Source organism: Amblyraja radiata, chromosome 17 (genome assembly GCF_010909765.2).
Source record: "Amblyraja radiata isolate CabotCenter1 chromosome 17, sAmbRad1.1.pri, whole genome shotgun sequence".
NCBI lineage: Eukaryota > Metazoa > Chordata > Chondrichthyes > Rajiformes > Rajidae > Amblyraja > Amblyraja radiata.
In genome coordinates this window covers 36575440-36600303 of record NC_045972.1, presented here as the reverse complement: position 1 = coordinate 36600303, position 24864 = coordinate 36575440, and the positions used below count along the sequence as shown (strand labels likewise).

At 42.2% G+C, this 24864-nt stretch overlaps 1 protein-coding gene across 2 annotated transcripts in view; it reads right to left on the bottom strand.

Moving 5' to 3' along the window:
• The window catches only part of znrf1 (zinc and ring finger 1), a 195639-nt gene that overhangs the window by 41550 nt on the left and 129225 nt on the right, over positions 1-24864 (bottom strand). For both annotated transcript variants that reach the window (XM_033036165.1, XM_033036164.1), the window contains one exon: positions 334-439. In XM_033036165.1, the coding sequence (XP_032892056.1) occupies positions 334-439 (106 nt within the window). The remainder of the gene's footprint in view (positions 1-333; positions 440-24864) is intronic.

Sequence of the window (24864 nt, the reverse complement as noted above, 5' to 3'; positions counted from 1 at the left end):
AATCATTGATGTATATTCTAAATAGCTGCGGTTCCAGCACCGAGCCTTGCGGTACTCCACTAGTCACTGCCCCAAAAATGAAATTGGAACCCCAAAAATGAAATTATAGAGTCATACAGCATGGAAACAAGCCCGTCGGGCCAACTTTACCACACCGACCAACATGTCCCATCTACACGTTGCAGACAAAAAGATGCATCTTACAAGTAATCAGTTGATTAACTATCTTTAAAATAAACTAAAAAATTGTGGGATTTGAAATCATCAGCAAAAAACATGGCATCATTCAGTACACCAAATTCAGTACTTTACTCTGCTGTATAATCTACTTACCTTTTATGGTAGATACACAGACAAGGAAGCCGGGCTATTGTGTCTCCTTGCAGAAGCTCCTCCAAACAGATTACACATTCCCCAGCATCTTTACTCAGCACATCATCTGCAAAGCAAAATTTTGTTTTACAAATTTTTTTTTAAACATTCATTTTGTACACTTATGTTCATTCATTACATTGCATGTTCAGAGCTGTGTTTAACTACCAGCTTCAGCATAAGCGTTTGATACATCAAGCTGCAAATGAACAGCTTATTTTATTTATAAAATCTGCTTCCAACAACCAGGTATTTCAATATAGGTTTAAAAATCCACATGCCCAATTTCACGTATTCAATGTAGTTATGGATATATTAAGTGAGCAGATGTGCAACATTGTTAAGAAGTCTCATAGGCCTTTCTCACGGGGCGACTTGACGCAAGAGGTAACCAGAGTTGAACATCGTGGGAACCTCGTACGACAACCGTACGGCATTCGTGGACCACCGTGGCGCTAACGGCAGGTACTCGTGTAACTTGTCGACTCGGGAGAAAATTCAAGCAAGCAAGCTTGAATTTCTCCAAGAGTGACTTGTACACTTGTGGTTGAACATTGAAACATTATATGGACGTAGTGGCCAGTGCGATATCCGTAATAACTCTTGCGTTTACCGTGGGAACTCCTGCGAACGGTGAACCCGGAAGCTGGACAGAGGGGACAGAAGGTGAGTTTTAGTTTATTTTAGTTGTTGGCAACTCACCATTTGGTGTGACATCTAGAGTCCTTATGTTAATGTGTGTTTTTTCCTCTTGGGCATTACTTTGTTTCTGTTGGAGGCTCCACATTTTATTATAGCCTGAAGTGTGATAAAGCTTTTAACTCAGCAGTTTGATTGTCAGTGCTCATTGTTAAATAAATATATTTTTTACTATCAGATTGATGTCTGCAATTCTTCATTAACCCATCACTACAAGATGAATGTCTCTAATGTTATAATCCCTCTCATGCTGAAACACAAAATAGTTGAAGGGAGGTGATATAATCACATTTTCATTCTTTTTCATTTTTGAGTGTTCATGTCCCTCAATTGCTGAGCTATTTAAACGTTTGAAAGTTTCACCTCTCAGTAGATAATTAAATAAGACAATCATCACGGTCAATGTGAGACAAAGTCTTTATTCCTATTTGACAATATAAAAAGACGACTTCTTGCACATATTGAGAGAAGGTGCATCACACCAAACAACATTTGTCTAAAAAAGGGCTTCGCAAACATGAAAATCAACAAATGAGGCACGCTAGATTTTTTTAAACAGATTCTATTCATTAACCTCCGCAACAAGCCTAAACTCAGGCAATAAAAGGGACAATGCAATGTGCTAAATGGCAGGTTTTGCGGACGACCATCTTATAGGAAGCACTTTTCAGAGGACAACACTAGAAAGTGAAACAAAGAGAAGTAAGCAGGATTACAACGGGACATTATTATCAGATTATTTTCTATGCATGTCTGCTAACATGCAGTAGTGTTCCTGTGGTCGGCTACCCATCAATAGAGCTGTCCTGCCACGGCACACTCCCCAATTGTGAATTGTAGTAAGCGAAGAGATGGCCTCTTTGCTCTTTCCCACTGTATGTGCCCGAGTTACCTTTGAAACGCTGCAGTGGGACCATTTCCGCCTTGGTTGCACCACTTCTCCATGTACCTAGTGTTATTCCCCCTGTGTCACTGTCCACTAGGTCACCGTCCTGAAGGTACACAAAATTGCTGGAGGAACTCAGCGGGTGCAGCAGCATCTATGGAGCGAAGGAAATAGGCGACGTTTCGGGCCGAAACCCTTCTTCAGACTGATGGGGGGTGGGGAAAGAAAGAAGGAAAAAGGGAAGAGGAGGAGCCCGAGGGCGGGCGGATGGGAGGGTGGGAGGAGACAGCTAGAGGGTGAAGGAAGGGGAGGGGACAGCACAGGCTAGCCAAATTGGGGGAATTCAATGTTGATGCCATAGGGGCGCAAGGACCCCAGACGGAATATGAGGTGCTGTTCCTCCAATTTCCGCTGTTGCTCACTCTGGCAATGGAGGAGACCCAGGACAGAGAGGTCGGATTGGGAATGGGAGGGGGAGTTGAAGTGCTGAGCCACCGGGAGGTCATGTAGGTTAAGGCGGACCGAGCGGAGGTGTTCGGCGAAACGGTCGCCCAACCTACGCTTGGTCTCACCGATGTAAATTAGCTGACATCTAGAGCAGCGGATGCAGTAGATGAGGTTGGAGGAGATACAGGTGAACCTTTGTCGCACCTGGAACGACTGCTTGGGACCTTGAATGGAGTCGAGGGGGGAGGTGAAGGGACAGGTGTTGCATTTCTTGCGGTTGCAACGGAAAGTGCCCGGGGAGGGGGTGGTGCGGGAGGGAAGGGAAGAATTGACGAGGGAGTTGCGGAGGGAGCGGTCTTTGCGGAAGGCAGACATGGGGGGAGATGGGAAGATGTGGCGAGTGGTGGGGTCACGTTGGAGGTGGCGGAAATGGCGGAGGATTATGTGTTGTATTTGCCGGCTGGTGGGGTGAAAGGTGAGGACCAGAGGGACTCTGCCCTTGTTGCGTGTGCGGGGATGGGGAGAGAGAGCAGTGTTGCGGGGTATGGATGAGACCCTGGTGTGAGCCTCATCTATGGTGGCGGAGGGGAATCCCCGTTCCCTGAAGAACGAGGACATTTCCTGGATCACCGTCCTGGATGGCTGTTGCTGATCCTGCAGCTGCACCTCTCATTCGGATCAGGTTGTGCAGAACACATGCTGCATATACTATAGTCTCAACATTCTTGGGCTTCTGCTCCATTGTCTTGAGCAAGCATCTAAATCTGTTTGCCAAGATGCCAAAATAATTTTCTACAACCCTCCTAGCCCTTGACAGCCTGTAATTGAAGATCCTCTGTTCCCTAGTTAGATTCCTCTGTGGATATGGCTTCATAATCCAGGGCCGTAGTGCAAAGGCTTCGTCAGCAACCATCGCATATGGGATGTCCGGGCTGTCTTCTCCTGGCAGAGGTTCTGGATCAGGCATGCCTGCTGTTCCACCTTCCATTTTCTTTCTAAGCCAGGTTTCTTTCCAAATCCGGCCATCATCAACACTTCCAGGTGTGCCCACATCCACATACAGGAAGTTGTAGTTATGATCAACCACCGCCAAGAGTACAATTGAGTGGAATTTCTTGTAATTGAAATAATTTGAGCCACCTCTGGGTGGACAACGAATTGCCACATGCTTGCCATCCAAAGCCCCACATGTGTGAGCAAAGTTCCACCTGTTTTCAAACCCCAGCGCCACTCTCTTCCACGCATCTGGTGTACTGGGGCATTCCATCACTTCAGCTGCATAAAATTTGATGATCGCCTCACAGGTTTCTCGGACAATACCACAGATGGTGTTGGTGGCGACAAGAAAGTTGTAAGATAGACTTTTATAAGAATCGCCTGCGGCCAAGTAGCGGAGGGTGATTGCTATGCGCAACCCTGGTTCCAGTGCCTTTCTCATTACAGTGTCAGTCTTCTTCAGCAGAGGTCCCAAATTATTCTTCAGCTCATTAAAGAGCTCGGGTGGAATTCTGACAAAGTTTGTGAATGCACTTTTACCCTCTTCGCACAGCACATTAAGCAGTTTATCATATTGTCCAATTAGAGGTCTCCGTTGAAAAATGGGCTTCACCCAGTGAGACTTCCTCTTAATTCTCTTTTTAATTAATCTCACCCTTCTGCCTTCACGCAAGCGTCCTCGATTCACATAGAGGGCTGCTGCATACAGCGCGTCAATGAAAAACACCACCATCCTGTACTCGAAACTACTTAGTACAGGCATGTCTCCAAATGAGCCAATTCAACCAAGGGAGGATATTTATAGTGTGTGAAAAAAAAAGTGACATCATTTGTGCCACGTGATGATTTATCAACACTTCACAGTTCACAATGTTCATTCAAGATTTAACGGGAAAGCTCGGGAGACGGACAAGTCACTCGCACAAATAACAGAAATGCCGAGTACCCGTGGGAACTCTTTATCTACCCCTCGTTATATCGTGTGATATCGTGCTAGACCACGACCACTTCACTCTGATTACATCTTGCGTCAAGTCGCCCCGTGAGAAAGGCCTATCACAGTTTCAATTCCTTGCAGCAAGTTTGCAAGTAACACTAGACATTGGGCATTTTAGGGACACTGTAAGTAATGCTTGTGGCCAAATCCAAGATTTAAAAAAGAGCAATGAAATTGTTCCAGCCTTGCTTTAAGAAACCACTGTAGTTTGCTCCTCTTTAATAGTGTTAACACCTGATATACACGTTTCACAAATAGTAGCTACTGTCATTCTCCTGGAGATGGGTCAATGCTTTTAAAGTCTTGTCTCCATGGGATGTGGAGTGAAACATGAAGGTAGTGCATTTCTATGGGGTAAACTCCACCCACCACCAACTGAGGAGGGGGAGCAATCACACCTAGTGGCTCTGGGTGACCCTCTCTCACTGTTCCCCTCTGTGAAATAGGAAGAAGAGTCACAACCAGAAACATCACCTATTCATTTTCTCCAGGGATGCTGCCTGACCAGCTGTTACTCCAGCATTTTGTGTCTTTCCTTGGTAAATCAGCATCTGCAGTTCCTTATTTCTACCCCCAATGTGATCAGTGGCAGAAGCACTAGTTCCACACATTGAGGGGTTTGTGGATTGCAGTTAACAGACCCCAATCTTTACAAGGGCCGATCATCCAGCCTATCTTTCCTTAATAAAATGATTAAAGGCTGATTGTATTTACAATTAACTTTAATTCACTACATACTTCATGATGTACTGCTCATTTAGAGGTTGTAAATGGCAACGTTTTAAACCAATTTTTATCGTTGAAGACTCGGGACACATGTGCTTTGTTTTGAACACATTTATACTCTGCATATGCGGATGATAAAAACAAGCTAATTTGTTCATACAGTTTAATGAGCAATATGGATGGCTGCTTGCTCCATCTCCGTAGTCTGTGGACTGGAATGGGTGACTTTTCGGGTCGAGACCCTTCTTCAGACCTGAAGATTGAGTTTGAAGGGTCTCGACCCGAAACGCCACCCATTCCTTCTCTCCAGAGATGCTGCCTGTCCCACTGAGTCACTCCAGTATTTTGTGTCTATCTTTGGTGTGACAGTTGTCTCATTTCATCGGCTTCATGTATTGTGCGCATGGAAGAGACGTTAGACCAGGGGTGGGGAACCTTTTCATGTTGGATTGCCGCATTAAATTAGCTGTAATCTAATTAGGCCGCATCCAAGAAACTTCAATTAGATGTACTTCAAAATGTACATTATTTTGTTAAAATAGCCCTCTTGGCTTACTAATGTTTTAATTGTGGCCGTCAGTCGGGGAGGATTATTTAGTTGAATCTTCTTTTACTCATTGGTATAAAAGGATTTGTTCTACAAAATTTGGATTAATTCAAAAGGCAGCACTTAATGGCCTAGAAGGCCGCATGTGGCCTGAAGGCCGCAGGTTCCTCACCCCTGCGCTAGACAATGCATCTATTCATCCAAGTGTGCTCTTAATGAAATCTCACATCTTTGCGAGGGAGGGATGGAATGGATGTAACCACCGGCTAAAGCAAAGGCATAGTTAGGACAGGGAAATAATCCCACCACTTAATTAACCAGGTTCCTGAATGTAAGAACTATTTATACATGTAACATTTTTGTTTTTAAATCAGTAACTCTTTTTTGAGTTTTCATGCTGACCCCATTCTGTGGGAAGGGGTCAATAAGAGCACACTTAATATGGTGTGGGAAAATGACCCCCACCCTCCCGTCTCCACCGGTCAGTGATGTGATGGACGCGGGGGTCTGGAGCAATCGCTGACAGGTCCTGCCCCCCCGGCGATGCCATGTCCGTTATTTGACTTTTCGGTAGAGCAGCCATTTGGTGAGGGCTTGTAGGCGACGCAGCCTTTCGGTTAGTTGGTGTTTCAGCAGAGCGGCCTTCTGGTGAGTTTGCTTTTAGGCGTCCCACCCTTTTGGTTAGTTGGCTTTTAGGCATCTCGCCCTTTCGGTTAGATGGCGTTTCAGCTTCGTACGCTTTCGGTTATTTGGCGTTTCGGCGTCGTTTCTGTTCGGTTATTTGGCTTCCACTTCTTTGCTTCGGCTTCTCATTCTTTGACGCCACGTCCGGATACCGGAATCACAACTGAAGATTTTTACTAATGATGGCTTGTACCCTGTCATGGTGAATATAGAAATTGATCTATTCTTAGGATTAAGAGCTATTGCATGAATAGGCTGTGAGCTAGCATCACCTAATTATCACAGGCATTCAGATATTGTTGATGAGGCATGAATAGCATTAAATATGTTTTGCTTGCCTCTCTCGTGTTCAGGTCTGATGGTTAGGTTTATACTTGTTGTCTTGTCCAATTTCATATAATGTTTATCGTGGTTTGACACAAGTGACTGGTTTGTTAGGATATTTCAAGGCAAGCTCAGCAACGATTACAATCTTATTTTTCCTTCCCGAATAGATATTACTGAATTATTTATTTTTGCCACACACAATTTGCTGGTTTTATAGTCATCATCACCCTTACCTTTGTTTTTAAAATCCAGATTTATTTTCTGAATTAAATTTGCATACCACACGCAACAAAAGCTCTTCACTGCACCTCGGTACACGTGACAATAAACTAAACTAAACTGTTGATCTGAATATGTGTTCCCTAACCTGGATTACAAGTACAGAAACACAACCACTGTGCATCAGGATCCATACAAATTATCTGTTGAAATTAATACTAAAAACAGCAAACAGTGTTAAACCTGAAAATGCCACCTTAAAGCAAAGTTTCAATCCACCAGAAATTATTTTAAATGGGAATTATTTTGATGAGGACTGGTTGAGGAACCAACACATCCATCACATCACTCCAGTCCTCAAACAACTTCACTGGCTTCCCATCTCCCACTGGATCACCTACAAAATCCTGGTCCTCACCTACAAAGCCCTCCACCATCTGGCCCCCCCATATCTCACTGACCTCCTCTCCCCCTACCAACCCTCACGGTCCCTCAGATCCACATCAGCCGGTCTCCTCTCCATCCACAAGTCCAACCTCCGCAGTTTTGGGGACAGAGCCTTCTCCAGGGCAGCTCCCAGGCTCTGGAACTCCCTCCCCCAACTGATCCGCAATTCCGTGTCCCTCACCATCTTCCAGTCCCGCCTCAAAACCCATCTCTTCACCTCTGCCTATCCTTAGCCCCACGTCCCCCTCCCTTTTCATCTGTGCTTGAATTGCCTCATATTGTGTTTTGAATTGAATTCTGTGTTTAATTTGTGTACTAGTCATGTCTCTACTATTTATTTCATTCCCCTTACATGTTTTTCCTCTACTTGCTAAATTTTTGTAATGTGTCCTTGAGACTCTTGAAAGGCACCCATAAATAAAATGTATTATTATTATTATTATCTAGCCCTTTTTCCCTCCCATCTCATGAGTGTCAAGACTCCCCAAAGCTGGGGAGATTCTTTCTAATCTGCTGTTTTGTCCAGGTTCCACGCAGGAGGAATACAAATCTCACTCCTCCTCCCCCAACTCTCTATGGTGCTAACAAAAAACACCTGTACACAATGAACACAATTATCATGAGAAAGTTTTTATTCATGTTCACCTCAAACTAAACGTTAAAACCATACCTTCAGGACAGGAAAATGAAAGATTTCATCAATAGCTTGAAACATCCCAAAACACTTCCTATGGATTATCGTTTTGTGCAATTATTGAGTTATAAGCAATTTATTTATAACATTGATCTATTCCAAGTATTTAGATGAATGACCACTCTGCTTTTACATGACGATAATGGAGAAAATGAATGAGGATTGAACCATCATTGGATTTTTCCAGATGAATAACCAGACATGACCTTAGTTTAACATCTAATCCAAAACAAAACATCACCAGAAATCTTCCAGTTTGCTCTGCTAAAATGACAAGTTTACCCGACTTTGTTGAGGTATTGTTGAGGATTTAAAAAAAATATATGGTTTTAATTGTTAAATATTAAGAACATTTGACATATCATCTTAATGGGGGCCGTTTCTTATTGAACTCAAGTTCTGATTTTATATTACTTCTCTAGAGCAAGCTCAATAATTACAGGCAAATTTTTCTAGCTACCTACGGTTTATCAAATTGATTAAGATCATAGGTGTAGATATTATGTCTAAGGTGGTGGCATGCAGAAGATTACACAAACTTAGTAATTTATTTTCATCACTATTCTGTTATCTATTCAAAGCAAGGTAAATAGTGTGCCATTTTTCATCTATGTTACTTCTCCAAATGCGTATTCTGAGATACATAGTTTAATATACTGATAGCATAAACCTGACAGGTCCATAAAATCAATGGTTAATGTGAGACAACTGAATGAAAATAATGTGTTCAAATATTAAAACAGAAAAGTAGGTTCTGTTCATCCAAGTTGAAGTAGTTTTTATAGCCTCAATGTCACCAATAATTTTACAGAGAATTTAGGTACAGTATTTCAACATAATGTTGAAAATGTTGCAGTCAATGAGGACTCAACTCGGTCTCATGAACAAAAATGTAGTAATGGAAAGTTAATTTTATTTTAGTGATGCAAATTAAATTATACTTATTGATCTTGTCAATTATATCAATGCAAACAGTAGACTATACAAAATCTGGCCATTAATCAGAAACTTACTCAAGATAGATCAATTTTACATAACTTCCAAGCAAATAACAGAGCTGCCACACCCACAAAGCTGAAAGAAGAGGCAGCATTGGACAAGCTGATTTACAGAACGGGGAGTGGCAAAAGAGATAGGTAAAGTTCTCGTATGACATTGCCAGAAGCCATCTCCATTGGCTGAATAATAAAATTGACCAATGTTTGGTCCCGAGATGTCCCACTAGACAGATAAAGACTTTTGTTTTATCACTGCCCAACCTCATAGTTCCATTGATGTGTCAGGGCCTGCAACCGTTATCAGCTTGACGAACATGGACCAACACTGGTTGTGCATTATCCTGGTGTGCTTCTTTCATGCAGTGCCAATGAGAGCACAATACACTGAGACTGTCTGGTTTATAGAGTACAATTAGACATACACATCATAGGCCATCACGCATGAACCATCTGTCACATCAAGTATGTTCATTGCTGCCCGTAGATGTTGACATGTCGAAACCAGTGGCTGGGAACAGAGCACCTTTTGTACTTAATTTACCTGACATTACATTCTTGCTTCTCATCCTCCTCCTCTTTGGAAAAACAGAAACAGAGGGGACTTTCCTATGGGAATTATATTTTACTTCAGTAGAAATCACAGTGGTGGGTGGGGAAAGATGAGACCATTGCAGTGCAATCGTAAGTAGTACATTGTCATTTGCCTTTTATTAAGGACGTAAAAATCCCTTATAAAAAAAAATCTAAATTATGCAGAAATTACTACTACGAATATGACTACTTGGCTTGTGACATCCTTTCAGCTTCTGTAAAGTGCCTAGCAATCTTGAATGTCAAATCTATGGTAGTAAAGAGCAGTACAAGTGCAAGTGAAGCAGAAAATAGAACACATGTTATTTTCAACTCATTTGGATGTAAACCAAAAATGATAGGACATTCCACTCTTTCACAATAACAGCAGAGTGTGGGGTCCACAGGATAGGCAAAAGGTTGGTGTTCAGTTCTTAATCTCATCTCATTTCCCAGTTTAGCTGTGAACAGCAAAAATCCACTTAGGAACTCATGATTCACATACTTTAAAAAAATAGAAATTGTGCATAACTAGACATTGTAGGTTCAAATAACACCCGTTAATCATGAAAGGAGTCTTTCGTAAATTCCATAGAGTTTAAATTAGGAATGGTGTGTTTGAACTGTGTGTGTTGCCCACCATATCTGGAGAGGCCTGCCACAGATTCTTACTGTCAAAGTGATAGTGGGAGGCATGCCATTTTAAAAATGGCAGAGCCTATATGATTTTATGAACAAAATTGGTCATAGCTCTGCCCATGTGGCTAGCTTTAAAAGGGGACACATGACATTTTAAAAGAAAAATGTGGAATGTAGTCTAGCCAGCTTTATAGTTGAGTCTACTTTTGACATCCCACCCTCCCACGTAGAGTTTTATAGCGTGGGAGGTTCTGATAACACAGAGTCATCTCTCAGCTGTTGGTTCCAGTAACTACAACATTATCTTTGTAAACAAGTACTTTTCCCTTCAGTCCTATTGACAATGAGATGCAAAGTTGAAGTAGCTACTCACATTGAAAGAAGGCCAGGCTTTTTGATGCTACTGGTCAGCAGTCCCCCGTGTTGTCGGAATTAGGTAAGTAAAACTGTCCTGACACTGCAGCATGTAATCAAAGGGGTCAGGGGTTCACCTTGATTGGAAAGTGTGTTTGGGCGGAGGCAAAGTGGACGCTGGTTCAAAAGGCCATTCCCCTTCCCACTGCTGCCTCTAGCCGCTTGCTGGTGCCACACTGCTATCGCTCAACCTGACCCCCTCTGCCATTCTGCATGAAACCCAGGGAGGGATTGCATTTGTAAAGTGGGACCGTCCCTCCAAGCAGGGCCTGAGATTCCATTTTCTTCAGCCCCGTACCTTATCTTATGGGTATCAGAGGAGGTTATGAGAATCTGACAAGACCATTCTGAAAGTCCTACGAAATGTTAATATCCTGCAATAAAGGCTTCCTTCCTCAGTTTATTATTCTTTTCTCATCTTCTCCTACTCTCCCCTTAATTTCCCCTCAGATCCTTTAATATCCTGCCACGATTAATACCCCTCTTCCCTTTGCAGTTCATTGTGCAGTAATTTGGTATTATGTTTCTGAAATGCTTCAACACACTATTTTCATTTTATTTCACTTTCATTTATAGATGTCAATAGCATTAAAGGAATTTTAATAGAATCTCAATGGGGGGAAATGGCCTAAATCGTGATGGATTCACTACTAGTTCCTGCGGTTGAAGTGTTTAATAATACAGGTATCACAAGTCTACTTTGTGCTCATAATGTCACCACATTGCCATGAATTCTGTGTTTTGGGAATATTTAAAAATAACAATTCATGCTAATGGCCAAAATTATTCATGTTTTTGAAATCAGCTACACAAAACATTGAAAGATTAAGAATGCATTTCTGTACTGCATGGACAGGAGCTTTGAAGAATTATAAACCTCCAGATGTGTATGGTTACATCAGGACTCAACTAAGCAAGAAGGGTAAACTCCAGCCAAAATAATAATTAACAACAAAAGGATTTCTCATTAAAGATTATTGGTAATGCACAATATATATGTATCTGCTGTATAATGAATTTAAATCAGGATAATAAAACTTAATAGCACAACAAAGGTTGAATAAGCAATTAGCAGAATGATTCGACTGAACCTTTCCTTGTTTACTGCCTGAATATACCATTTATTACCAAAATGCCAATGTAAATGAGGTAATAAATTGTGCAATTAAATAAAATTATTGCACATATTTGTTCCATTAATTTGCTCACTTCAAAAATGCTCACAGAATAATATTTTCATGAACTCTATTAACATTAATGCCTTGCAAAGAATTTCAAGATTTAATATAAATTAAGAAAGATTGCCTCATACAATAGCAAAGACACAAACCTCAAGAAAATTCAGTATGTATAAATGAGTCTAACTGTCATTTTTAACAACGGACTCGCTCATCCACACACGTCTCTGTTGAATAAATCCAAAATATCTACCTTGGGAGATGATAGCTGTCTAGTTGTGTTTTGTTCTGCTCTGAACATTTGACAGATTCCATCCCACCCCTCCCGCCCCCCTTCTTCATACGACTTGTTCCTAAAAGCCCCCAAGACAACATTGCCATATTCCCACCCACCCAAACAGGAAAGCAGGAACGGAACCATGTCAGTTCCTATTGGAATTGATACTTGATCAGTGCCGACTTGTTACATTATCCACTTGTATGTGTGATCTGAATTGATCAGTGCTAGACATAACTGAATGTACATCAATATTTGTGAACAGACACTACGGACCCACAAGGGCCCTGAGCTCTTAATTCATAATTTAATTTAACTTAATTTAATTTTGGCAATAAATGTCTTGTTACAGATATTTAGTTGCACAGATATTCTTCACCTATATTAAAGGATACCTGATTTTGTTAAGAGCTCTTGGTGGTGTCTTTGCACTGGTGTGCTCTGAAAGCTATGCTAGATTGAAGGGTGCCAAAACCTTAGTTGACTATTTCATCACATTATCCAACATCAGATAGTGAATAAACACAGAATTCCTCCAAACAAACACCAAGGATTATGATGAACTCTGCCACAAGATCTCTTCCTTAACCATGAACTTCACCCCTCTGGCAATTGTTTTAAATTGAATCTGAACATTTGTGGCGTAATTAACCCAAATGACCGTAAACGACATTGCTGCTCATCTGTATTACATCTTTTATTTCTATCTTTCCTTTCTTCATCGACTGTGTTAACACCCTCCTGTATGGCCTCCTTCCCAGATGCTGCCCGACTTGGGAAAAAGGCAGGAGAATGGGGTTAGGAGGGAGAGATAGATCAGCCATGATTGAATGGCGGAGTACACTTGATGGGCCGAATGGCCTAATTCTACTCCTATCACTTATGACCTTATGACCCACTGAGTTTCCCCAGCAGTTTAGATTTTAATCAAGATACCAGCCTCTAGAGTCTCTTTGTCTAACAATTCATTCACCCCCACTCGATAAAAAGGAATGTTTCCAAGTTTTAAAAAAACCTTTAATTTAAAAACTTTTAACCTTGATATGAATTTATTCATGGCCTCATCCTACATTATCTCTCCCCCTCTCTCTCTCCCCCTTCCTCTCTCCCTCTCCCCCTCCTCTCTCTCTCACACCTCTCTTTCCCTCTCTCTCCCCCACCTCTCTCTCTCTCTCCCCCCCCTCACCTCCCTCTCCCACCTCTCTCTCCCCCTCCTCTCTCTCCCTCTCTCTCTCCCTCCCCCCGCCTCTCTCTCTCTTCCCCCCACCCCTCTCTCTCTCTCCCCCCCACCCCTCTCTCTCTCCCCCCCACCCCAATCCGTTTTCTTCACATTTGGCTCAATTCCAAGGCAATCCATTGCAACTATATCCTTTGACCTAAAAGGCAAAAGCCTGTGCACCCTGGAACACCAAAGCTTATCTCTACAGTTTTGTTCCAAGGACTTTCTCTGATCTGCTGAGTACATCTATCATTTTCTGTTTTATTTCTACTCTTTGCCATCATGGTCAATGACACAGATGAGTTTTTCACAGCAACACTATAAAAAGACATATTCTTTTAAATGTAGAGGATGCAAATAAAATGTAAGGTGCTGTTCATCACACAATTAGGTTATACAAAATGGCCTTGTGATAGAGGCAGTGAAGGGGAATAGGACCAAGGTAGCATGACATCAGCGTAAGGGAGCAGTAATGACCTAAAGAGATTGATTGAAACTACATCTTGTTGGTTGCAGGAGATTAACTTCCAGTCAGATATTTAAAATCTCTCTTAACTACGATAACGAAGCGTAGGCATCACAACTGCTGCCTACATCTTTGTTGCTGTCACAAAAGTGTGATTATCTAGAGACACTTCTCTGGAAGTATCAACTTAAATTCCACCCATCTTTGCCAAAACCACATTCAAGATTTGTAAGATTGCCAGCTTAAACATTTTAAGCACAACCATAATTTTAACAACAATCCATATAGGGTCAGAATTTCAAGTTCCCATCAAGCAATAAGTAATGGTGTGGGAATGGTGTGATGTCTCGGAGTTCTCGAGTCATAGAGTGATACAGTGTGCAAACAGGCCCTTCGGCCCAACGTGCCCACACTGGCCCACAATGTCCCAGCTACACGAGTCCCACTTGCCTATGTTTGGTCCATATCCCTCCAAACCTGTCCTATCCATGTACCAGTCTAACTGTTTCTGAAACGATGGGATAGTCCCAGCCTCAACTACCTCCTCTGGCAGCTTGTTCCATGCACCCACCACCCTCTGTATGAAAAAGTTACCCTGAGGGGTAACTATTAAATTCCTATTAAATTATTAAACTATTAAATTCCTATTCCTATTAAATCTTTTCCCCTTCACCTTGAACCTATGTCCTCTGGTCTTTCAAGCTTGACAATATCTTTCCTATAACATGGTGCCCAGATATGAACACAATATTCTAAATGCCGTCTCACCAATGTCTTATACAACTGCATCACGATACTCAATACTCTGACTCATGAAGGCCAATGTGCCAAAAGCCTTTTTGACCACCTTATCTACCTGTGACTCGACCTTCCAGGAACCATGCATCTGTACTCTTAGATCCCTCTGCTCTACAACACTACCCAGAGGCCCATTATTTACTGTGTAGGTCCTGCCCTTGTTTGACGCCCCAAAATGCAACACCTCACACTTCTCTGTATTAAATTCCATCAACCGTTCCTCTGCCCACCTGGCCAAGCAATTCAGATCCTGCTGCAATCGTTCACAACCATCTTCACTATCTGCAAAACACTCACTTTTGTATCATCAGAAAACTTGCTAATCTTGCCCTGTATGTTCTCATCCAAATCATTGATGTAGATGACAAACAGTAATAGCCCCAGCACCAAACCCCGAGGCACACCACTAGTCACAGGCCTCCAGTCCGAGAAGCAACCTTCCACCATCACCCTCTGCTTCCTTCCATGGAGTCAATTTGCTATCCATTGAGTTGTTGATGGGAGTCAATGGGTCTTTTTAATTCCTTGCAACATCCAAATGTGCGCTGGGGGGTGGGGGGGGGGGGGGGGGGTTAACAAGCAACTGTAAATTATTCCTTAGCGTAAGTAAGTGGCAAAAGATTCAAAGCAGAGTTAAGAGACAGCATATGATGTGGGGTGGCGGAAAATAAAGAGAGGCAGGAAATTGATACATAGATACATAGAAAATAGGTGCAGGAGTAGGCCATTCTGCCCTTCGAGCCTGCACCGCCATTCAATCTGATCATGGCTGATCATCCAACTCAGTATCCCGTACCTGCCTTCTCTCCATACCCCCTGATCCCTTTAGCCACAAGGGCCACATCTAACTCCCTCTTAAATATAGCCAATGAACTGGCCTCAACTACCCTCTGTGGCAGAGTTCCAGAGATTCACCACTGTGTGAAAAATGTTTTTCTCATCTCGGTCTTAAAGGATTTCCCCCTTATCCTTGATGGGATTACTCTGCTGCCAGCTGGTGGAGAGGACATCCTCTTTCTGTGGCACAATAAGAAAACATTTCAGCAGCATATTCCTCAGTTAGTTTACACTCATCCACTCATGAATTCAATGAAACAAGTGGTTTCATGACCTTATTGGATCAGGTAAGGTGATGTGTGTTTCTTTAATCTTTTCACTATTCCCTCTTAACTCCACAAAACATATTGCACCCCTCATTTTAGTTTACTTTGTATATGCTCACATCCTTCTGCATTGATCATTTCACTCACGTCATCATCCATTTAGCCACAGCTAACATTCAACCTCAGCTTTATGCAACATGCCCCGTCTTCAGTCACTTCAACAAATGCTCAACTTCCATCTTGTACGATGCGGTATTACACTCGCCACTAGTATCCTCTTCCTCAAAGATGAGAATGCAATCCCTATGAGAGAGGCTGAGAAGTAGAGAACTCCAGCTGTCAGTAAACTAATAGATGCTGAGGAGACAACTATAATAGGTATACTGGAATGCCTGACTGCTAAACATGAAAATTAGGGATCTCCACCTCTTTGGTTTCCCTCTCATTGAAATATACAATGGTTCAGAGATTCGACGTGAAACCTCACAGCACTAACAATGTGGGGTCAATCCTCTCGTCCAGTGCTGCACATGTGGAGTTTACATGTTTTCTCAGTGACTGCATGGGGCTCTCCAAAGTGCTCAGGTTTAATCCCAGATGTCAAAGACATGCAGGTTGGTACTTGGCTACTATAAAGTGCCTTGAGTGTACATCAGCAGTAGAATCTTGGGCGAGTTGATAGAAATATGGGGAGAATAAGTTGCAGGGAAATTAAGGAGGAAATGGGATTGCTTTGTTAGTTGGTATAGACTTGATGGGCCAAGTGAACTCCTTTAATGTTGTGCGGAAATATGGAAAAGACTCATCCTGATCAGCTATCATGGGTGAGGGAAGCGTGATTGTGTATATAATCAAAACAGTAAACAATCTTAGATGGTTGGAAATGAATCTTCAAGTTCCTCAGCATTAATATTAGCAAAAATCTGTTGTGGACCAATCACATTGATGAGACACCAACATCTCTACTTCCTTGGGAGACAGTGAAAATTTGGCATGACTCTAATGACTCTTACAGACTTCTACAGACAGGGCCGGTGCTAGGAATTGCGGGGCCCAATTAGAAAATTGATGGCGGGGCCCCTACTCTAGAAAAGTAAAAATTTATGTATGTTTATATTTCGTGTAGTATGCTCGTCTTTAACCAAAAAAAACATTAAATGCTTGATATACTAAAATTTTGAAAAACTATATGAAAGTGTCACACATCTAATAAAATGAGCGGCACTTTGAAAGATTGAATGTGTGTGTGTGTTTATGAGTGTTTGCGATTGTGTCTCTGTGTCTGTGTGACTGAGTGTGTGTGTTTGTGTGTATGCGTCTGTGTGTGTGCGTGCATGGCCGGCCTTAGGGGGTTTAAACGGTCTCGACCAGAAACACAACCCTCTCCCCAGAGCCGCTGCCCGTCCCGCTGAGCCACCTTCAACTTCAGAGCCAAACAAAAAACACAGAGTGCTGGAGGAACGCAGCGGGCCAGGCGAATGCCTCACCAGCTGAGTTTCTCCAGCATTTTTGTCTACCGCTAAACATCAATGATTCCGGGAATGCTGAGGGGACAGGGTGATAGAGAGGGAGTAGGAGAGCTAGAGAGAGACGAGATGGGGAGCGGGAGAGAGAGCGCGAGAGAAAGAGGGAGGGAGGGAGTGAGCAAAAGACAGAGAGACACAACGTGGGTCGGTAGGTGAATGACTAACCTGCACACCAGGAAGAAGCCCGGGGCCCTCACTCATGATGGTGAGTTAAATGAAATTCTCAACGTGTCATCGATCTACATTCCTCAGTAAATGTAATTGTGTTTTAAACAAGTATTAATGACGCCGCGTGAATTTTATTCAAAGGAACACGGCGTCATTAAATGAGTCTGAAGAAGGGTTTCGGCCCGAAACGTCGCCTATTTCCTTCGCTCCATAGATGCTGCTGCACCCGCTGAGTTTCCCCAGCAATTTTGTGTACCTTCGATATTCCAGCATCTGCAGTTCCCTTTTGAACACGGCGTCATTAATACTTGTTCAAAACACTATAACATTTACTGAGGAATGTGGATAGATGCAGATTCATGACATCGCATAACAAGGTGTTAACTACTTACCGTTAAGAAGTGCTAACAGCACTAGTTAACAAATCGTTTGTGTATGATGGCCGTGCAGCGGTTGTTATGCATGTTCGTTTAAAAAAAATCCGGATGGCGAATTAAAAAAAATCTTTATTTAACAAAGAGAATTCGTATTTCCGTACGAAATACTGAACATTAGTGCGGGGCCCCCATTAGGCGCGGGGCCCAATTGGGAGCAATCGGTCAAATCGGCTTAACGCCGGCCCTGTCTACAGATGCATCATAGCTTGGGTTGCAAAAAACTCTGTCCAAGACCACAAGAAATTACAGAGTTGTAGATGTATATAATATGATGTATATATGTATATATGTAAAACATATAAGATCGTGAGGGGCCTTGATCGGGTGGATGCACCGAGGATGTTCCCAATGATCGGGGAAACTAGAACTAGGGGACATAGTTGCAGAATAAGGGGGGGCTCTTTTAAAACTGAGATGAGGAAGAACTTCTTCACCAAGAGGGTGGTTAATTTATGGAATTCACTGCCCCAGGGAGCAGTGGAAGCAGAAACGTTAAATGTATTTAAGTCTAAAATAGATGTTTTTTTAGCTGCCGAGGGGATAAGGGGCTACGGGGAGAGGGCAGGGATATGGACCTAGGTATGGTTAGTATAGTAAGACCTGAGTGATCTCCTGGACAAGTGTCGATCGCCTGGATTGGGGTCGGAGAGGAATTTCCCGGATTTTTTTCCCGAATTGGACCTGGGTTTTTATCCGGTTTTTTGCCTCCCCCAGGAGATCACGCGGTTCTTGGGGTGGAGAGGGGTGATAGCGGTATAAAGGGGAGGGTAGTGTCTTGTGTTCTGTGTCTTGTGTCTACTGTTTGTGGGTAAGTGTGTCTGTTTAGTGTTCAGCCATGAGCGAATGGCGGTGCGGGCTCAACGGACCTGGAGGTCTACTCTCGCACCTACTTTCTATGTTTCTATGTTTCTATGTAACCCAGTCCATCACACAGACCAGACTTCCCACAAGTGACTCAGTCTACACTTCACGGTGGGTTGGAAAAACAGTCAACATAATCAAAGACATCCCACCCCAGTCATTCCTTCCTCTCCCTGCTCCTATCCGGCAGAAAGTACAGAAACTTGAAAGCATACACCAGCAGGCTCAGGAACTGCTTCTTCCCCTGTTATTAGGCTTCTGAATGGTTCTTCTATAAGCTAGGATACTGCTCAATTCACCTCTAAATCTTTGCGGTCATTATAGACAATAGACAATAGGTGCAGGAGTAGGCCATGCGGCCCTTCAAAGTGCATTGTACTTTGTCTTTGGAACTGATGCACTACAATGCTGAGAATTATATCCTGTACTCTGTATTGTCCCCTTTGCCCTATCTATTGTACTTGGGATTGACTTGATTGCATTTATGTATAGTATTATCAGATCTAATTGGATAGCATGGAAAAAAACGTTTCATTGTACCTGGGTACATGTGACAATAATAAACCTAAACTTAAACGAGACAATGACTTCATACATACTTTAAGATATGCAGCTGGAGAAAATCTTTCACTCCAAGAATGCATCATCCAAATCCTCAATGTTTCCATGGACTGAGACAGCCAAGTAGATTTTCACTCTGAGTTTCACATATCAGAAGTGATCTGATGTGCTTGATGAATTTTGCAGCAGTAGTGGAAAGTCGGTGGCAAATACTGGACTCTCCAAGAGCTGCTCAGCTGTACACTAACGCTGCATCTCCAAGGCTGCCAAACAACAAAAATACCTCTGGATCTATGGGGAAAAAATGTGAGAGATGCTGGCAGGCATCCCAGTCAGATTGTGTACTTTGAAAGGAGTTTGCCTCAAACATTGGGAACATGATGTTGCCTTTTAAATGCAACCTTTGTCATAAAGCAAGTAGCTGCCACCATAACACATTCAATACAACAATCACATGACTGCATGTAACAGACACTTGCTGAGGACGGAGGCTACAAATATTGAATGGAATGGAGTATTTCTATCTTACCTTTAGCACATTTTTTATTTTTTTAAATATTTTTATTAGAAGTGATGAACAATAATATAGGACATAAATAACATATTACATTTCATGTACAACTTCTTATTTTAAATTTAATAGTAGAAAAAAAGAGTAATAAAAGCAAGAAATATAGGGAGAGAGAATATTACATAGCTCGAAAAAGAAAAGAAGAAGGTGATGTGAACTAAGCAAAAAGAAAAAGAATAGAGGAGAAAAGAGAGAAGAAATAAATGAGAAAGAAATTGAAAGGGATATGCCTCCTTCGTATCTTTACCCACCTCCCACCCGGTTCTGAATCACTTAATTTCTAAGGTTGTGTTGCACTACATGCTTGTAATAAGTCGACAAATGGAGACCAAATCTTTAAGAATTGGTCTGATTTGCCTGATAGGACGAATTTTATATCTTCTTTCTCATATCTTAGCACATAATTTAACTACAGTAAACGTTCAGCAGCTCATTGCTAGCCATAAAGCATCGGAAGCCACAAAATGGGATGATGGCAAAGAGGGCCTTGGAAAGATAGACAGTATAGGTCAAAGGACTTCCCTCTTTCACCAAAGAAAGACACAAAATGCAGGAGTAACTTAGGGGGTCCGACAGCTTCTCTGGAGAACATGGATAGCTGACATTTCAGGTTGGGACTCTTCTGCAGACCTCTTCAGCCTGAAGAAGGATCCGGACCCAAAACGTCACCTATCCATGTTCTCCAGATGTGCTGGCTGACCAGCTGAGTTATTCCAGCAATTTGTGCCTTGCTTTGGTATAAATCTGCAGTTCCTCGTTATTACATTCGCTCTTTCACCCATTGTTTTCCTACCTTACATTTGCCAAATCTGAGCTGTATGTGCAGCCTGTGTATTGATGGTAATATCTGAAAAGCTGGCCTATTAAGGGACCTTCACAAGCTCTGATATATCCAGTGGATGTCAACCACAAGATTGAGAACAGCATAGCTCTACCTCTGCTGAACCCTGAATAACTGTACCATGTAGGGATTTTAGAAGAGACAATGGAAATAATTGTAGTGGCAGATGATAGGTGACAAGTGACAGATGATAGGTAAATAGGTGATTTAAGAGTGATAGGTTTGGTGGTATGTAATTGAATTAAAATTATATTTTGTTACTACTTTCTGATTTGATTTAAAAAAGGCAATAAGTGGGGATAAGTAGGGAGAAAAAAATTAGCAAATGCTCCCCAACATTGAGCCGTGTTTAGAAAATTGAAAAACTATTCCTGCACTGATAATAATCTGGTGCATCAAATTCACCATTGAAGGTAAAATAGTTCACATTTTTGTCACATTATTAACATATAAAACCTTAAGAAACATGCTCTTATTTTAAATAAATGTTTACCAGAGGATGAATACCAAACACTTCAACTGAAACTCCGTTACTCAAAAGATAATGTTGCCTTCACAGAATTGCATAACTAGAATACATCTTAAAATGAAAGCAGTCTTATTATTGAGGCCCAGAGCCCAATGAGCCATAACAACAAAATCTTTAAAATAGAAATACCAAGTTAATGATATTTCCATATGTCAGATCCCTTTCTTCCATGATAGATGATGGAAGGTACATGGGTAGGACAGGTTTGGGGGGATATGGACCAAGCGCAGGCAGGTGGGACTAGTGTAGCTGGGACATGTGGGCAAGTTGGGCCAAAGGGCCTGTTTCCACACTGTATCACTCAATGACTCTATGAGATGCCTGCAAGAGCTTAGTGAAACATATAATAGGAGTAGCAGTAAATATTTGGAGTGGAAAAATCAGCCTAGGAGAGGGATTTTTAAAAATGCAGTGGAGGAGAATAGAAAGTAGGTGTGTGGATGGGAAGGGAAGTTAAATTGGTTTGTAACCGGGATCTCTAGATGGCCATAGCAGACAGAGCACCGGTGCTCAAAATAGCGGTTGTCTAGCTTCTGCTTGCTTTCGGCAATGTGGAGGAGGCCCCATCGAGAGCACTAAAAGCAATAGACAAAGGTGGAGGAGGTGAACGTGAATCTCTGCCTCACCTGAAATGAGTGTTTAAGTCCCTGGATGGCAATGGTGATGAGGAAGGTGGTGTCAGGACAGGTGCTGCACCTCCTACTATCTCAGACTTTCCTGCAAGTCTCATTGCAGGATGTGCTCACCTCTCAGCAGGAGGATGCAATTTCGAAGGAAAAGAGGCAACTCAAACTCTCATCAGGGAATATTAAGATTGTGGAATGCATTCTGGATTACATCTACAGGATCGTGGATGACAAATTACAGCACAAGGGGAAAAGTATAAAAATACAGAGGTTACTGGGAACTTGATACGTGTGGAATAGACCAGCAGTTTTAAAATCATCAGGCAAACTGCATGGCATGTTGGTTTCCTAATGCCGGGACAGAAGCCACCACAGACACGGTGTAGAATATTTAAAAGGGGAGTAGTTATAAGTAATAATCAACATGGTGGGAAAAGCTGAGGTTCCACACTCCTATGGTCCCACATGCTGGATGCTCAGAAGGAAATTAGAAGGCGAGGACATCCCAAAGGTAGTAATCCCCTGATTACTTCCAGTTTGTGCACTGTGTAAATAAGCACTGGCAAAGTAAACTAAGGCAAGTTAGTAAGTGGCTGGAGAGGTTTTGATTGACAGAAGACTTTCAAATCCTTGTGGCACCTGCTTCAGTTCAGAGTTTCCGTTTATAGTCATGTCCAGGAATCGAGAGAATTTCTTCACATGAAAATTAGACCTGGAAGGGAGTATGGCCATGGAGTCATGCAGGCAGAATCTATTCCACCAGCCTAACCAGTCCATGCTGACCAAGATGCCTCATCTAAGCTAGTCCCCAAAGCCTGTGTTTGACTCGTTTCCCTCTAAACCTTTCCTATCCATGTACCTGCGTACAGATATATTTTAAATGGTGTTATTATAAAACGCCTACAGTACTTCCTCTGGCAGCTCATTCCATGTACGCACCACCCTCTATGACCAAAAGTTGCTTCTCAGGTTCCAATTAAATCTTTCCCGTCACCTTAAACCTTTGCCTTCTAGCACTTGATTCTCCGTTCTCTGGAAAGAAGACTGTGCACTTATACTATCCATTCTCCTATGATTTTGTACACCTCTGTAGGATCACCTCTTAGCCTCCTGTGATCCAAGGAATAAAGTCCTTGTCTGCCCAACCTCTCCATGTGGCTCAGGCCTTTGAGTCTTGGCAAAGTCAAGTCCATAAATCTTTTCTGCACTCTTTCCAGTTTGGCATCTTTCCTTTAGCAGGGTGAACAATACTGAACGCAATACTCCAAATGCAGCCTCACGAACATCTTACAACTGTAACATAACATTCCAACAACTATAGTCAGTTCCCTAATTGATAAAGGCCAGCATGAAAAACACACTTTTCACCACCCTCTCCACCTGCAATGCCACTTTCAAGGAACTATGTGCCTGTACCCCTAGATCCCCTCTACACTACAACACTCCCCCGGGTCTTACCATTCACAGTGAAGATCCTGCCCTAGTTTGACTTCCAAAAATGCAACACCACAGAGTTATCTGAATCACACTCATTAGCCATTCCTCAGCCCACCTGCCCAACTGTTCAAGATCCTGCTGTAATTCTTCATACTGGTATTACATTTTACGATACCACCAATTTCAATTTTCTGAAAACTTACTAATCATGCCTTGTACTTTCTCATCCAATCATTGATGTGGATAAGAAACCACAACGTGCCCAACACCATATCCTCAAGGCCCATCACTAATCACGGGTCGCAAGTCCAAGAAACAACCTTCCACCACCACACTCTGCTTCCTACCATGAAGCCAATTCCGTATCCTGTTAGCTTGCTCTCCCTGGATCAGATGTAATCTAACGTTCCGGAACAGCCTACCATGCTGAACCTTATCAAGTCCATATAACCTATGTCTACTGCCCTGCCCTTATCAACTTTCTTTGGATACTTTTTCAAAAAGCTCTATCAAATTCATGAGACAAAATCTTCAACACCAAAACCATGCTGACTATCCCTAATCATTCCCTCTTTCCAAATGCATGTTCAAGTTCAAGTGAGTTTATTGTCATGTGTCCCTGATAGGACAATGAAATTCTTGCTTTGCTTCAGCACACAGAGCACAGTAGGCATTTACTACAAAACAGATCAATGTGTCCATATACTATAATATAAATATATACACACATGAATAAATAAAATGATAAAGTGCAAATAACAGATAATTGGTTATTAATAATCAAAGTTTAGTCCGAGCCAGGTTTAATAGCCTGATGGCTGTGGGGATATATCTTATCCGTCAGAATCCCCTCCGGTAACATTCCGACCGTAGATGTTATGCTTGTTGGTCTATAGTTCCCATGCTTTTCTTCCCTATTTTCTAAATAGAAGCACTATATTAGCCACCCTCCCAGTCATCCAACACCTCACCCGTATCTAATGATGAATCAAGTATCTCAGCCAGGACTCCTGTCTTCTCTAGCTTCTCACAATGTCCTTAGATAAATCTTATCTGGCCTATGAGCTATAACTACCTTCATACCTCTTAGGACATCCAGTTCCTCCTTGACTGCAATACAGGCCGTCCTCAAGACATCTCCACTAACTTTTCCAAGTTCCTTAATCTTCATGTCTTTCTCCGTGGTAAAAACAGATCAAGATTCATTGAGGATTCATAGGCCTATTCTCCTGTGGCTCCAAACATAGATGATCACTTTGGTTTCTAAGGTGCCTTATTACCCATCTCTCTTGTTACCCTTTTTCTCATAACATAAAATCTCTTTTGATGCTCCTTAATCTTACCTGCCAGACCTATCTCAAGCCCCCTTTGTGCTCTCCTGATTTCCTTCATTATGCAGTATGTAATTATAGTGCACTTTGGAGATGAGGCTCAATTTGTTTTCATACCCCAAACATGTGCTAGGAGGTTAACAGGCAACAGTAAATTATTCCTGAGCATAGGGAAGTGACAGAAGAATCAAAGTGTAGGTGGAAGAGAACATATGATGTAGGGATTGAGGGAAATAAAGAGGGGGATGGGAGTGATAGGAATGCTCTGCAGCG